At 41.1% G+C, this 15,618-nt stretch overlaps 1 protein-coding gene across 1 annotated transcript in view; it reads right to left on the reverse strand.

Annotated features, from left to right (window-relative positions):
- LOC311116144 (sphingomyelin synthase-related protein 1-like) overlaps nucleotides 1-14,978 on the reverse strand; it is a 37,694-nt gene extending 22,716 nt beyond the window's left edge. The window contains exons 1-6 of the mRNA XM_084157383.1: nucleotides 14,840-14,978; nucleotides 6,471-7,063; nucleotides 5,180-5,275; nucleotides 4,713-4,830; nucleotides 4,387-4,537; nucleotides 2,967-3,267 (exon numbers count right to left, since the gene is read on the reverse strand). Coding sequence (XP_084013509.1) covers nucleotides 2,967-3,267; nucleotides 4,387-4,537; nucleotides 4,713-4,830; nucleotides 5,180-5,275; nucleotides 6,471-7,045 — 1,241 coding nt within the window. The 5' untranslated portion in view covers nucleotides 7,046-7,063; nucleotides 14,840-14,978. The remainder of the gene's footprint in view (nucleotides 1-2,966; nucleotides 3,268-4,386; nucleotides 4,538-4,712; nucleotides 4,831-5,179; nucleotides 5,276-6,470; nucleotides 7,064-14,839) is intronic.
- Nucleotides 14,979-15,618: the final 640 nt, after the last annotated feature.

Here is a 15,618-nt window from a genome sequence, read left to right on the forward strand (position 1 = left end):
AAAGACACCCTTCCAATCTGTACTCTATGTACCTACGTTCAAGGACGGTTTCACAGACAACAAAGAGAGAGTGTTCGTATCTGTAAGAAATACAAGTCTTATCTGTCCTACCCCCTAACGTTCCTTACATGAATCACAGCCTGTTATGTGAAACAATTTATATCAGTATAGTACAAACCTATGCTTATCATTAATGCATTCCTTCTAAGTTATTCATCACATACAGATCCAATTATGAGAAAAATAGAAGCCAACATATTTAATGATGGTAAAGACACTTGTCATTTGCAGGGCATTATCGATTAACCCAAAACAACCACACTGGCTGTTATTGCTACATTTTCATTACATTGGTAGTCAATTACTGTATCTTGAAGATAAGTAACATACCGCTATAACCACACCAGTGATAAGGATTAGTAACATTTTATTAGAGGGGGTTAAAAGTGACAACTAAGAACAAATTCATGAGAGAAAAGCCATCATTCATAAGTATGTATCTAACATATTAGCAGAAAATGATCGATTTGTAGTTTGCTAGCTAGCTAGCTAGCTAGCTAGCACATGAGCTGGCATTTCTCAAACCAAAAGATTTATGCACTAGGAACTAGTTGGAATTATAAGAAAGGTGGGGGGAAAAGGTAATAAAGACACATAACCAGTAGGGGTTATGAACTAGGCCTAGTAGTACTAGTAACTATTCCACAGCTGAAATAAAATAAAAATAAACATGATGGGATGGATATAGGACATAACCCACTGGACACAAACTGGTTGATACATTGTTTTTACGCCATTTCAACAAAAACATTTAATGTGATGATGTTGAATCACCATGGAAAAAGTCTGTGCGCAGTGGGAAGTAATACTTTATTTTTTTTACAAATATGTGCTAAGTGGGTTGTAACCAATACCATCAATGGCAGTTTCAGATCTGATTTGAGTTACTGTGGGGGACTTTGTGTTGGTCTGCATTTGTTTTCAATGATTTCGGTGAAAGGGTGATTCTGAAATCAACCCTATACATAAAAGCACATTGTGTTTCAAACAAATATAGTTCCGCACAACTGTAAACATATTGCGGTTTAAGTGCATGTTGCAATAACCTTTTTGTACATCAAATATATAAAAAAAATTGCTATTTACATATACCAAATGAAATAAATTAAGATGCAGTCAAAATGAAGTCCAAAGGATCTGTGGAAGAAGTTAAAAAAATACGATTTCTTTCAATTATTTTGTAGGGATTGATATCCTTGTATGTTATTCTTATTATCGTGAAGCTTGGTCAATTACTAAATTACTATTTTACAAGCTAGTATACAACTCAACAATATTCAACATTTGAGATATGCATTTCCTACAAAGACAATGTTACTATAACAACTAAAGCTATTGGCAAATGGAATGGTATTTAAAACAATTGTTCACCATTTTCCATTCCATAGTTTTGGCTGCTTTTTGCAATCTCCTTAGTAAAGGCCCTGGTTACGGTAACGTCTAGTTAGGACAAGGCAGGATAATAACTGAACAATACAAATATTATAAAGAAAACCAAAACAGTTCATTTCATAATGAGCCATGAATGACTAATTCAGCGTTCTAGTAATACTGTCAAAACCACAGTAGTGTCTTAAGGAATGCAGAAGCTTTACACACTACCTAAAGAAACAATGTCAGACAAGTAACAAGACCCGTCACAACATCTTGAATTATGATATTGCTATACATAAATTCAGCAATATCATCTGTGACGTTTTGATATTGCCTTTAAGGTGGTCCATACTTGTATTAGAACTAGAGTCCAGATAAAACATTGAAAGAAACATGTCAATAATATCATGAAAAGTGCCCTAATTTCTCAGGATATCTAGTGAACACACAAGAGCCTATTTCACTATAACACTGTTGAATTTATGATTTCAACAAACTCTACTGACTTAAAAATAAGGTGTTTGGTTACAATAGGCTGCCTGAGAATTCTGCTTTCATGTTTTCCCAAACCTCTAGCTTGCTATTACCCCCAATTTTCTATCAGGTTGCAAGTTAAGAGCTTTTAAGGCTCGCACACGTCGCAACGAATGTGCATCTAGTGTTCGTCTGCCGATCATTCACATTTTACACACGATTTTACATGTAAAATCGGTGCGCACTCGGTTTGCAAATTATGTTCAGAGGTGCTAAGTACTCCCGGGCAGCAAACCCTAGTCGTGTGTCTGAGACCCAGCATTGAAATGCTAGCCTGGTAGTAGCAGGTCAGTTTGTGCTTTAGTCAACTCCTCTGTAGAGTTTGTTGTCATGCCATTAACAGATTGTATACCATAACAACAGATGAGGAATTGACTAACTCCTCTGTCAAGTTTGTTGTCATGCCATTAACAGATTGTATACCATAACAACAGATGAGGAATTGACTAACTCCTCTGTCGAGTTTGTTGTCATGCCATAAACAGATTGTATACCATAACAACAGAAGAGGCATTGACTAAAGCACATATATATCCGTAACCAGATTATTGATCTTGTGGCAAAAGTTGTGGGAAATTTCTTCAAAAAAACAAATCCCTTTTCAAATGAAGAGAGGAAGTTTAGAGGACAGGATGAGTCCTTAGGATTCCTATTCCCTATGTAGTGCACCACTTTTGATCAGAGCCTTATGGGGCCCTGGTCAAAAGTAGTGCATTACATGGGGAATAGGGTGCCATTTTAGACGCAAGCCTTCCTTTAATCCCTCTCTCAGTCTGTACCCGGTCACACCATGGCACCAATAGGATCCCACAAGCCATCTCAGTTCTCTTGTAGATATTGGAATATGAAGTCGATATCACATAACCACAGTTAGCAACTTCTTTCAGAGGGCAGTAGCAAAAATAGCATGCCAGGGCTCAGTCAACAGTAGTGTCTATTAGATGAGATCAATGTCCTTGTGGCTGCATCGCGGACCGGTGTCCTCTACCACCTAGTACCCAATCAACCTCCTGATCATGGCGGGTTTAGAGAAGGGCCAGCCGTACTCGTTGGGCACGGGGCCGTTGACGTTGCATTCGAAGAAGGAGAACATGGGGAACCAGATGCGGGCCCTGCGACTCTGCTGGTACGCCCTGGTGTTAGCCAGCGTGTGGTAGTACAGGAACAGCCTGGTGGTGATGTAGAAGGCTATGAAGACGTCAATGGAGTAGTGTTCATGGGCTGCCAGGATAAAGAAGATCCCAAACAAGTTAAGGACCCAGGATAAGGTGTGGATGAAGTTCCAACCCCTCGGTGTGTCTGTTGAAGTAAAATCAGCAAATTGATGCGTTAGAATGTTGAATTTCTGTCATGTTAAACTCAGGTTGTGTACCAAATGACACCCTATACATTGCGCACTACTTTTGACCAGAGCCCTATTGCCTCACAGTGCATTGAATGACACATCTTTATTGATTCTGGTCTCAGTGTAGATCCATTATCTGTATGCGATTTTCAAATCAATCAAACTTTATTTATAGAGCACATCTCTCACAGAGGATGCATTTCAAAGTGCTTAACAAATAAAATAAAAAAGATGAGAAGATAAAAACCTAATACATTTTCTAAAATGAGAGAAATTCAAATAGTAAAACAAAATAACAGTGGACATGAGACTAAAGAATTAAAATAAATAAGATGTATAGAATGGGATAAAATAGTATGGCTAAAAGCACACTATGTAAAAGTATGGCTAAAAAGGTGTCTTAAGATCTTTTTTAAAAATGTCTACAGTTTCTGAGGCCCCTCCCCTCTGGTAGGCTGTTCCAAAGGCCAGAACCATAATGGCTGAAGGCAGCCTAACCTTTGGAACTAAAAGGCCGGTGCCAGAGGATCTGAGGGACCGACTGGACACATATCTTAAAAGCATATCAGACACGTATTCGGGTGCAAGGCCACGTAGTGCTTTAAAAAGCTTTAAAAACATTTTTAAATGAACTCTAAAACTAGCAGGCAACCAATGCGGGGACTTTAAAATAGGTGGTATGTGTGCTCTCCTTCTGGTTTTCGTTAGCACACTTGCTGCTGTAAAACAGTTTAAATCTGTCAGTGGTTATCGGTGGCTCAGTTGGTAGAGGGTGACACTTGCAACGCCAGGATCGTGGGTTTGATTCCCACTGGGGTCACCCATACGGAAAATGTATGCATGCATGACTAAGTCGCTTTGGACAAAAGCGTCAGGTAAATAAATGGCATATATTATTATATTGTCAGTGGGCTGGTCTTGACGCCTTTTGTGCAGTTAGAGCTAATGGACACATGAGGGCAGCAAAGGGACAACACATGACGTACATAAGTTCTTCCCACTACAGTCAAGGATAATTATTGTCTGCAACAGGTGACAGTGAAAGTAACAGTAAAAAGATATGGAAGACTTACATTCTGTCACAAAGAAGTTGAGCATGGTGATGACCACTGTGTGACCGCTGAACATGTAGTCACCACATGTGTGGACACCTGTGAGAGACATTCCAAATCCACTCCAGATGGCCAGAGCTCGATGCAGTTTGGCCCACATATCACCATAAATCTGGGGGGGAAAGAGAAGGAAAGAGTCACTATTGAGATTTGACCCTGTCGTGAGAAGAGTGAAAATTGCTAAAGAAAATTGCTACCCATAGATTGTAACTATAAAAAGCGACACGTGTTATGAAAAGATCATCCTCAACCTGGAGGGAATGCTGATGTGTGTGGAGCTGTAGTACCTTTCCTGAGCACTGCAGGTGCTGTCCTGGCACTGACAGGGAGGTGACGAACATGGTGATGCAACGCAGCATGAACACTGTCCCCATGAGGCTGCACAGGCGCCGCAGCAGAACAGACCTTCAGCAGAGCATACATTACACATGAACTAGACCTGTGGTTTTCAAATCTGTCCCCCGGAAGTTTCACAATTTTGTTGTAGCCCTGAACTAACTCACCTGATTCAAGTAGTCGAAAGCATAATAGTTAGTTGATCATTTGAATGAGGTGGGCTAGCTCTGGAATATTTCAAATACATCGAACGGCTGGGTGTTCCCAAGGACAAGTAAAAAAAACAATGGACTAGGTAAAACATTCCACAATTCTCTTAATTTCATAGAGAAATTCTAGATACTAGTTTAAATAATGTTTAGGCTATCTGTGTGATGAACAAGTTTTCCTATGGACCAGTCAGTAGTCAGTACTCTACCTGTGCTTGTGCAGCAGCAGAACTAGCAGCCAGATATTACACAGGATCACGCCACATGCCTCTGCCATGGCAAAGGCCCATGGTATTCTAGGTACACTGTTAAGAGAAAGAAATGGTTATTGGCTAATCTACTTAATGCAAACTGCCTTGTATTGTGCATTTAGATTATTTTCCCAGGCTTGGCTAATGTTTATGAAGTGTCACTTTAGCCTATTAACAGATAATAATAGCCAATAATACTAATAATATGATGATGATGAGGAGTATTACCCTATCAACATTACTTCATTGGAAAAATGAAATAGCCTAGTAGATTTCTATGCAAACAGCAAGCCTAAACTTGTGCAACTGGAAAAACACACCTGACAAACCTGCATGAGGTTAACGCAAAAGGCAAGCCGCCTTCTCGATTGCACCAAGATTAGGCTCTATGACAATCTGTAATCCTGCCAGTCAGATCATAAACACAGGGAGCCTAGAGAGCTACATTTAGCCTAGTTCCTGCTTACTCATCTTGCCAACAGTAATCTGCCACGTTATCACACCATGAGTAAGTCAAACTACACTCTCAGTGAGAACAAGCTGGTTGTTCCGGGGGCATGCCCCATTGGGCGTATTTTGTTTTATGAACGACTGATGACTTTTTAAAAAGGATATTCTACTCCAAAATGCATTAAAATGTAATTATGTTATCTAACTTTAAAACTAATCTGAAAATCAAAGACAGTAACATTTTATCTCTTGATCTCAATGACAAACAGCCAATTCAATATTAACCCAAAAACGTAGTTAGCTAGCGTAACGTTACTGTATCTTAGCTAGCAATTATTCCATACATCTATTAATAGGATTGGCTAGCTAGTTACCTTGGAGGTTTCTTGGACGATCTGATGAGACTGAGGAAGATACGTAACTTGTTGTAACTTGTCACTCTGATCTTAAAAGCGTGTCTCGGAATAAATAAATATTTCCTTAATTTTTTATGTATTTGTTTGCATTGGCGGCAACAGTGCACTGCTCTTAAATTAATATAGGCGAAACACTAGACACCATTGCAAAACGTTTAGCAAAAATAAACAAGTTTATATTGGACAAATTCAGGTAGCCTAAGTAAGTCCCTCCCCGTTTAGTTCAGTTTGCTTGTGTTTGGTTCCTAGTAACCGGTTATCACCACAGCATCAGTTATGTTGACATTCGAAACAGAGGTGTTTGCTGAACAGTCACAAGCTCAAGTAGGTCTACATATACATTGCATAGGATGTGGGGAACAGCATGACCAACAGCAACCCACCTGTCTAAGAAAATGTCTGGCAAGGGCGGGTAGGTGCGCATGTCCGGCACCCTCTCGTGCACGATCACCATGACGAAGGAGGTAAATCCGAACACGAACACAACATAGATGGCACTAAGCACCGTCTTCCAGTACTCAGGGTCCAGCCTCCTGCTCCCTCCATGCTTGTACTTCCCATTCGTATACTGATGATACTGCTCTCCAACCGGTGCAGTATCGGTGTTAGAGTTATCACACTCTCTACTGGAGTCTCCATTGCAGTGCCAGTCCCCACCACCTCCGCCGCCCTGAGGGGAGTGTCCGTCGAACGGGACCCCCAGCTCCTCCAGGATGTCCAGGTTTTGTTTCTGCAGCTTGCGGAGGGACACCATCAGCCTCTTGATGTCCCCCAGCACCTTGAGCTCCAATGGGGGAGAGCGTAGGTCGTACTCGCTGAGGGTGAGTAAGGACATGCCGTCCAGACGGTGCTTGTTGCACAGTAGGTCTACATAGTGGCAGAAGCCCTCGTCCTTCAGCCACTTGGCTATGTGCTTGGTGGTCCACTGCCGGATGTTCAGCTGGGTGCTGCTAGACATCTCCTCTTCACTCTGAAACTGTAGAAAACAAACAAAATATTAATCTTGACTCCAAGAACCAAATCTTGCATGTGCCCTTATTAAGTCTGTCACGGGAGAAATGCATATCACGTGAGCAGTCAGTACCCGGTACTTTTACGAAGGAGAAAACACTGTAACTCTGTGTCATTACACAGAGAACTAGTCATCCACCATTTCCACTGAATCAGCATTTCAGAAATACTGTTGGTTCCCTATAAAGCCAAGCAAGACTTCAACACGAGTCACTGACAAAAGAGGCACATACTTTACACTGCTACAAGACAAACTTCACCTTCTCTTCCCGTCTGGTTGTTAAATTGTGGTCACTAAAAACAGTTTTCCACTGAAACATACAGTGAGGGAAAAAAGTATTTGATCCCCTGCTGATTTTGTACGTTTGCCCACTGACAAAGAAATGATCAGTCTATAATTTTAATGGTAGGTTTATTTGAACAGTGAGAGACAGAATAACAACCAAAAAATCCAGAAAAACACATGTCAAAAATGTTATAAATTGATTTGCATTTTAATGAGGGAAATAAGTATTTGACCCCCTCTAAATCAGAAAGATTTCTGGCACCCAGGTGTCTTTTATACAGGTAACGAGCTGAGATTAGGAGCACACTCTTAAAGGGAGTGCTCCTAATCTCAGTTTGTTCCCTGTATAAAAAAAGACACCTGTCCACAGAAGCAAATCAATCAATCAGATTCCAAACTCTCCACCATGGCCAAGACCAAAGAGCTCTCCAAGGATGTCAGGGACAAGATTGTAGACCTACACAAGGCTGGAATGGGCTACAAGACCATCGCCAACAGTTGGTGTGATTATTCGCAAATGGAAGAAACACAAAATAACTGTCAATCTCCCTCGGCCTGGGGCTCCATGCAAGATCTCACCTCGTGGAGTTGCAATGATCATGAGAACGGTGAGGAATCAGCCCAGAACTTCATGGGAGGATCTTGTCAATGATCTCAAGGCAGCTGGGACCATAGTCACCAAGAAAACAATTGGTAACACACTATGCCGTGAAGGACTGAAATCCTGCAGCGCCCGCAAGGTCCCCCTGCTCAAGAAAGCACATATACAGGGCCATCTGAAGTTTGCCAATGAACATCTGAATGATTCAGAGGAGAACTGAGTGAAAGTGTTGTGGTCAGATGAGACCAAAATCGAGGTCTTTGGCATCAACTCAACTCGCCATGTTTGGAGGAGGAATGCTGCCTATGACCCCAAGAACACCATCCCCACCGTCAAACATGGAGGTGGAAACATTATGCTTTGGGGGTGTTTTTCTGCTAAGGGGACAGGACAGCTTCACTGCATCAAAGGGACGATGGACGGGGCCATGTACCGTCAATTCTTGGGTGAGAACCTCCTTCCCTCAGCCAGGGCATTGAAAATGGGTAGTGGATGGGTATTCCAGCATGACAATGACCCAAAACACACGGCCAAGGCAACAAAGGAGTGGCTCAAGAAGAAGCACATTAAGGTCCTGGAGTGGCCTAGCCAGTCTCCAGACCTTAATCCCATAGAAAATCTGTGGAGGGAGCTGAAAGTTCGAGTTGCCAAACATCAGCCTCGAAACCTTAATGACTTGGAGAAGATCTGCAAAGAGGAGTGGAACAAAATCCCTCCTGAGATGTGTGCAAACCTGGTGGCCAACTACAAGAAACATCTGACCTCTGTGATTGCCAATAAGGGTTTTGCCACCAAGTACCTGTCCGAAACCCCTACCTGTCCCAGACCTGCTGTTTTCAACTCTTAATGATCGGCTATGAAAAGCCAACTGAGAGACCTGAGCCCTAGGACCATACGTCGGGACTACCGGCCGTGGTGACTCCTTGCTGTCCCCAGTCCGCCTGGCCTTGCTGCTATTCCAGTTTAAACTGTTCTGCCTGCGGTTATGGAACCCCTACCTGTCCCAGACCTGCTGTTTTCAACTCTTAATGATCGGCTATGAAAAGCCAACTGAGATTTATTCCTGATTATTATTTGACCATGCTTGTCACTTATGAACATTTTTGAACATCTTGGCATGGTTCTGTTATAATCTCCACCCGGCACAGCCAGAAGAGGACTGGCCACCCCTCATAGCCTGGTTCCTCTCTAGGTTTCTTCCTAGGTTTTGCCTTTCTAGGGAGTTTTTCCTAGCCACCGTGCTTCTACACCTGCATTACTAGCTGTTTGGGGTTTTAGGCTGGGTTTCTGTACAGCACTTCGAGATATTAGCTGATGTAAGAAGGGCTATATAAAATAAAATTGATTGATTGATTGATTGACTAAGTCATGTTTTGCAGAGGGGTCAAATACTTATTTCCCTCATTAAAATGCAAATCAATTTATAACACTTTTGATATGCGTTTTTCTGGATTTTGTTGTTGTTATTCTGTCTCTCACTGTTCAAATAAACCTACCATTAAAATTATAGACTGTTCATGTCTTTGTCAGTGGGCAAACGTACAAAATCAGCAGGGGATCAAATACTTAATTCCCTCACTGTATGTGCTCCTAAGAACGGACTTAGCCTAGCCTACAGTACACATAGTCAGACTTGAACTTATTTACCTATATCCCTCAAGTACAGAAACTGTGTGTGTCAAGCTAATATTGACGACAGACAAAGTAACAGAAACAGTTGCTTAATCATGAGAGCCACACCCTCCATTATTCCATTGTGGAATACAAGCGTTGTCACATATGGGGTAAAGAGCAACTTGAACTAGACTTGCTTGCTTCTGTTTTGAGAACAGAGCAACAATCCATTACATTCTTTTGGGTTGGGCTGTGTGTCAAAAGGGGAAAAAAAGACAGCCCAACAACGCAGCAGCCCATCTATACTTAACAAAAATATAAACGCAACAATTTCAAAGATTTTGCTGAGTTGCAGTTCATGTAAGGAAACCAGTCAATTGAAATAAATTCATTAGGCCTAATCTATGGATTTCACATGACTGGGCAAAGGCTCAGAATGAGTTTTTCCCCTACAAAAGGGCTGTATTACAGACATGGACGTACTACCAAATTCTCTAAAACGACGTTGGCTTATGGTAGAGAAATGAACATTCTCTGGTGGACATTCCTGCAGTCAGCATGCAAATTGCACACTCCCTCAAAACATCTCTGACATTGTGTTGTGTGACAAAACTGCACATTTTAGAGTGGCCTTTTATTGTCCCCAGCACAAGGTGCACCTGTGTAATGATCATGCTGTTTAATCAGCTTCTTGATATGCCACACCAGTCAGGTGGATGGATTATCTTGAGAAAGGATAAAATGCTCACTAACAGGGATGTAAACAAATGTGCCCATAACTTTAGAGAAATAAGCTTTTTGTGCGTTTGGAAAATTTCAGGGATCTTTTATTTCAGCTCATGAAACATTGGACCAACACTTTACATGTTGCGTTTATATTTTTGTTCAGTTTATAAACAGAATTATGTGCAGAGATTCACAAATGTGACTGATACAGTATTAAGACTTGAACTTGACATTCAATCTGTATCACTGAAGCGTTAGATTGTGCGATAGAAATGTAAAGGTAGGCCTAATTTTAGATTGAGCCTTCATATGCAGCGTTTACCATGAATGTAGTCTCCACTAACGCAGGAAAATTGCCTTTAAATTTCAATCACACTGTAACGCTGAACTTCCACGATACAATTTAATTTTTGTTCAGTATATTTGGCAGTAGCCGTCTAAACTCAACTCTGCGATTTATGATGGAGTTGAGCAGCAATTAGTGTGGGCGGACTGGAGCTTCGACTTCAAAAACTACAGCACCCAAAGAACAGCCCGCAATTAATGGGTGCTGAAATCAGTCATTTTTTACGTTGGAGCTCCAGTCCTTCCACACCAGTCGATGCCTGAGTATGTGAGTGGACAATTTGACTGGAAAGCGGAGCCAGATTCCCAAAGGCTGGAGCGTCGGCCTTCTCGCCCGCTCCAATTTCGCTCACTTCACCAGCTCAGGGCATGCCCGGCCCAGCATACATTTGTAGTCTACTTGTGTGCTGCTATAGCCCCTTGCTTTAGCTACTGTCATGGAGTTAGCTAAATATTTTCTTTAAAAAAATTGATAAAAACACACATGTGCAAAATCAAGGTGACTTACAAAGATGAGGACCAAGAGCAAGAGAGGGAGTGCCGTGATGTAGTGTCCACAACTAAATAATCATTGTGGAATCTGAAAATACACATATCCCGAAAGCATGATGGTGTACTTAGAATGTGCACATGCTAAAGAAAGGATCGAGGTGGGTAGATAACTAAGTGTGTCATTGTAGCAAAGTATTTATAAACAAAAAATCAAATTTCTTAAACGTTTCGTTCATTTTTGTTCTATTATCTATACAATAGGCCATAATTGATTTTGGCCAAATAGGCCGGGCATATTCCCATGTTCAAGGAGCTTTCCGTTTTGATTGGATTATTTTGCCAAAAAACCTTTAGGCCTACCTATAGAAAAATAAAAACAACAACTCTGCATCTCTGCCCAGCCTGGCAAGAGTGGCCAAAAGGGTGTTTAGCATCCCCAGTGGCTCTGCAAGTGTGGAGAGGATATTCTCTGCTGCTGGCCTGCTCTCCAGGCAACATCGCATGAGCCTAAAGTCACAGACTGGCCAAACTCATGTTTCTAAGAATGAATTCTAAAAATGAATTCTAAAGCACTAATAAGTCATTTTTCATTTAATTTGTATTTAATTCTCAGTATTCACAGCCTATATGCTCAATTTATAGACTATAATGATTTAATACAACAAAATGTTGTTTAAATGCTGAGGGTTATATGTCCCTACCAGCCTATTGTGTCGCACTCGCAAATGTTTCACAATGTATTTCTTTGTAGGCTATAGCCTTGAAATAATTGAAATAATATAGCCTAAATAATTCATTTTAGTTCCTTCTTAGGCTCCCTGTCTGGCTCCTGACCTATTTAGGGTGTTTATATGCTGTTTAGTATGACATGATGCAAACTTCTTACATTCACCTTTTCATGTTTATTCAAATACTTTTCATTCAAATCAAGTGGTTTGGTTTCAATACTTAAAAACAAAATGGTAGGTCCAGGTAGTCACAATAATAGATGGGTGTTCATTAAATTGTGATTTTAATGAATGGAGCTGCAGTTTTTATTTTCTGTGAGCAAGGAGAGGTTTTTAGCGGAGCAGTTGGAAAGGACGTGGAGCGCCTGAGCGGTGTGCAAGCACCACTCCATGAGCAGGATTTCCAACCGATCAAATACTCTGGTCGATGCTCAACTGCATCATAAATCGTGGAGTTGAGCTTCATCGGCTAACTTGACAGAGGACAGTGTTCTAATGATGGGAAGTTAATTTGGGTCAGATAAACTGAAAAGTCGAAATAGTAATGATTCTGCAAGCCTCTCGTTCACAATAAGGGGCTTAATGGAGCTGTCATTTGTGACAGACTTGTAAAACTGTGGTTTAAAGAATGTACATTTGTTGATTGCTAGGCACACAAATAAGATAATTTCTTGGTACATTTGAAACAAGGTCTAGTTGTGGCCGCGACCGGACTAAATCGTGAACGACTTGGCAGAACGCATTAATTGACTGCCGTGAGCGTAATACGCACAATATCGTTCGCGGACCGATTCGTTCTCGAGTTCCGAGTTTGTTGAGCAGAGGCTGTGTATGTTTTGGTTCTACAAAGCTGTGTCCATCATAACATTCAATAATCAATTAATTGCATTCATTCTTGCACCATGCGATTAATTATCAGTTCTAAACATGTACAGTTGAAGTCGGAAGTTTACATACAGAGTTTGGAGTCATTAAAACTTGTTTTTCAACCACTCCACAAATATCTTGTTAACAAACTATGGTTTTGGCAAGTCGGTTAGGACATCTACTTTGTGCATGACACAAGTCATTTTTCCAACAATTGTTTACAGACATTATTTCACTTATAATTCACTGTATCACAATTCCAGTGGGTCAGAAGTTTAGATACACTATGTATTTCAAGGTCTACCTTCAAACTCAGTGCCTCTTTGCTTGACATCATGGGAAAATCAAAGAGATCAGCCAAGTAATAATTGTAAACATCCACAAGTCTGGTTCATCCTTGGGTGCAATTTCCGAACGCCTGAAGGTACCACATTCATCTGTACAAACAATAATAAACACCATGGGACCACGCAGCCGTCATTCCGCTCAGGAAGGAGACGAGTTCTGTCTCCTAGAGATGAACGTACTTTGGTGCGAAAAGTGCAAATCAATTCCAGAACAACAGCAAAGGACCTTGTTAAGATGCTGGAGGAAACAGGTACAGTAATTATCTATATCCACAGTAAAACAAGTCCTATATCGACATAACCTGAAAGGCCGCTCAGCAAGGAAGAAGCCACTGCTCCAAAACCGCCATAAAAAAGCCAGACTACGGTTTGCAACTGCAAATGGGGACAAAGATCGTACTTTTTGGAGAAATGTCCTCTGGTCTGATGAAACAAAAATAGAACGGTTTGGCCATAATGACCATTGTTATGTATAAGGGAAAAGGGGGTGGCTTATAAGCCGAAGAACACCATCCCAACCGTGAAGCACGGGGTGGCAGCATCATGCTGTGGGGGTGCTTTGCTGTAGGAAGGACTGGTGCACTTCACAAAATAGATGGCATCATGAGAAAGGAAAATTATGTGGATATATTGAAGCAACATCTCAAGACATCAGTCAGGAAGTTAAAGCTTGGTCGCAAATGGGTCTTCCAAATGGACAATGACCCCAAGCATACTTCCAAAGTTGTGGCAAAATGGCTTAAGGACAATAAAGTCAAGGTATTGGAGTGGCCATCACAAAGCCCTGACCTCAATCCTATATTAAATGTGTGGGCAGAACTGAAAAAGCGTGTGCGAGCAAGGAGGCCTACAAACCTGACTCAGTTACACCAGCTCTGTCAGGAAGAATGGGCCAAAATTCACCCAACTTATTGTGGGAAGCTTGTGGAAGGCTACCCGAAACGACCCAAGTTAAACAATTTAAAGGCAATGCTACCAAATACTAATTGAGTGTATGTAAACTTCTGACCCACTGGGAATGTGATGAAAGAAATAAAAGCAGAAATAAATCACTCTCTACTATTATTCTGACATTTCACATTCTTAAAATAAAGTGGTGATCCTAACTGACCTAAGACAGGGAATTTTTACTAACACTAAATGTCAGGAATTGTGAAAAACTGAGTTTAAATGTATTTGGCTAAGGTGTATGTAAACTTCCGACTTCAACTGTATGTTCTTCTCTGCCTGCACATCACTACTGTGTTCAGTGTCCCTGGCAAGACAAACTGTCCCCATATGATGGTATTCCCACACTTAAGTCTTGCACCCATTAAACGCAATACAGATTACTTGTGGGCTGTTAACTAATATCAAAGAATCCCTCAATAAACGAAACAACACAATATACAATACACAGAGAATGATGGTTAAATAAAGGTGAAAAAAAACAACATCATCTCTGGCAACAAGCCCATTGTCTTCAGTAGGCCAGGCAGAGATTAGTTAGCTAACGTTGTTGGCTACACAGTAGTAGTTAGCTGATACAGGCAGCTAGCTATCTGCACGAGTGACTGATATACCCCCGATCCCAGTAAGCTTGCTGTGTAGATTCCTAAAAATATGCAGAACACATTTCCATGCTCCGAATACATTAGCTAGCAACAAAGCGTACATTCAGGCATAGCGTACCAGCTGGCTAGCATGCTAACGTTAGGCTGATATGTTAGCTAACTAACCAGCAGTAATTACTCACCAGAATTCAGATTCAACGGTTAGTTAGCTGCCGCGGTGAGCAATATGACTAGCTATATGGCATCTCACATGAGTCTGACGAAGCTATATTTACGTTTAGTGCAATAAGAGGATTGAGGCAAATCATTTCGCCCCGCTGCTGATTATTATCTGCTTTGCTGTGGACATTACCAAAAAGGAGCGTCGGCCGTAAACACTAGAAAAGCCGCGCACTAGTCAGTCTTCTTGTACAATGACCTCTACTGGTGAAATTACAGTATCGGTATGCAAAGTACAGTAAGTAGTGCAATGCATTGTTTATAATAACAATAATAATATGCCATTTAGCAGACGCTTTTATCCAAAGCGACTTACAGTCATGCGTGCATACATTTTTGTGTATGGGTGGTCCCGGGGATCGAACCCACTACCTTGGCGTTACAAGCGCTGTGCTCTACCAGCTGAGCTACAGAGGACCACATAAAATAACCTATAACATAATGTAGAATATATAAAAATGTGCTTAGTCACTCACTGTAGCCGACCTTAGCTCTTTGTAAAGTTGCAAGACATATGTAAGTTTAACTACACAAACAGACATAAATCAGGTCATTTTAATTTTAGACTGAGGGGAAGGAAGGACACCTGTTCCTGTCACTATACATAGGCCTATCTAAAGCCTCAACTAGGCTAATTACCACCCTACAACATCAGAAAATGAAAAGGAAAGATAGCTAATATCGCATAAGAGCCATTTATACCACAGTGTTGTTATTGTGCCTTTTAAAATATTTTCAATTG

This window comes from Coregonus lavaretus (assembly GCF_964263955.1).
Source record: "Coregonus lavaretus genome assembly, chromosome: 1".
Lineage (NCBI taxonomy): Eukaryota > Metazoa > Chordata > Actinopteri > Salmoniformes > Salmonidae > Coregonus > Coregonus lavaretus.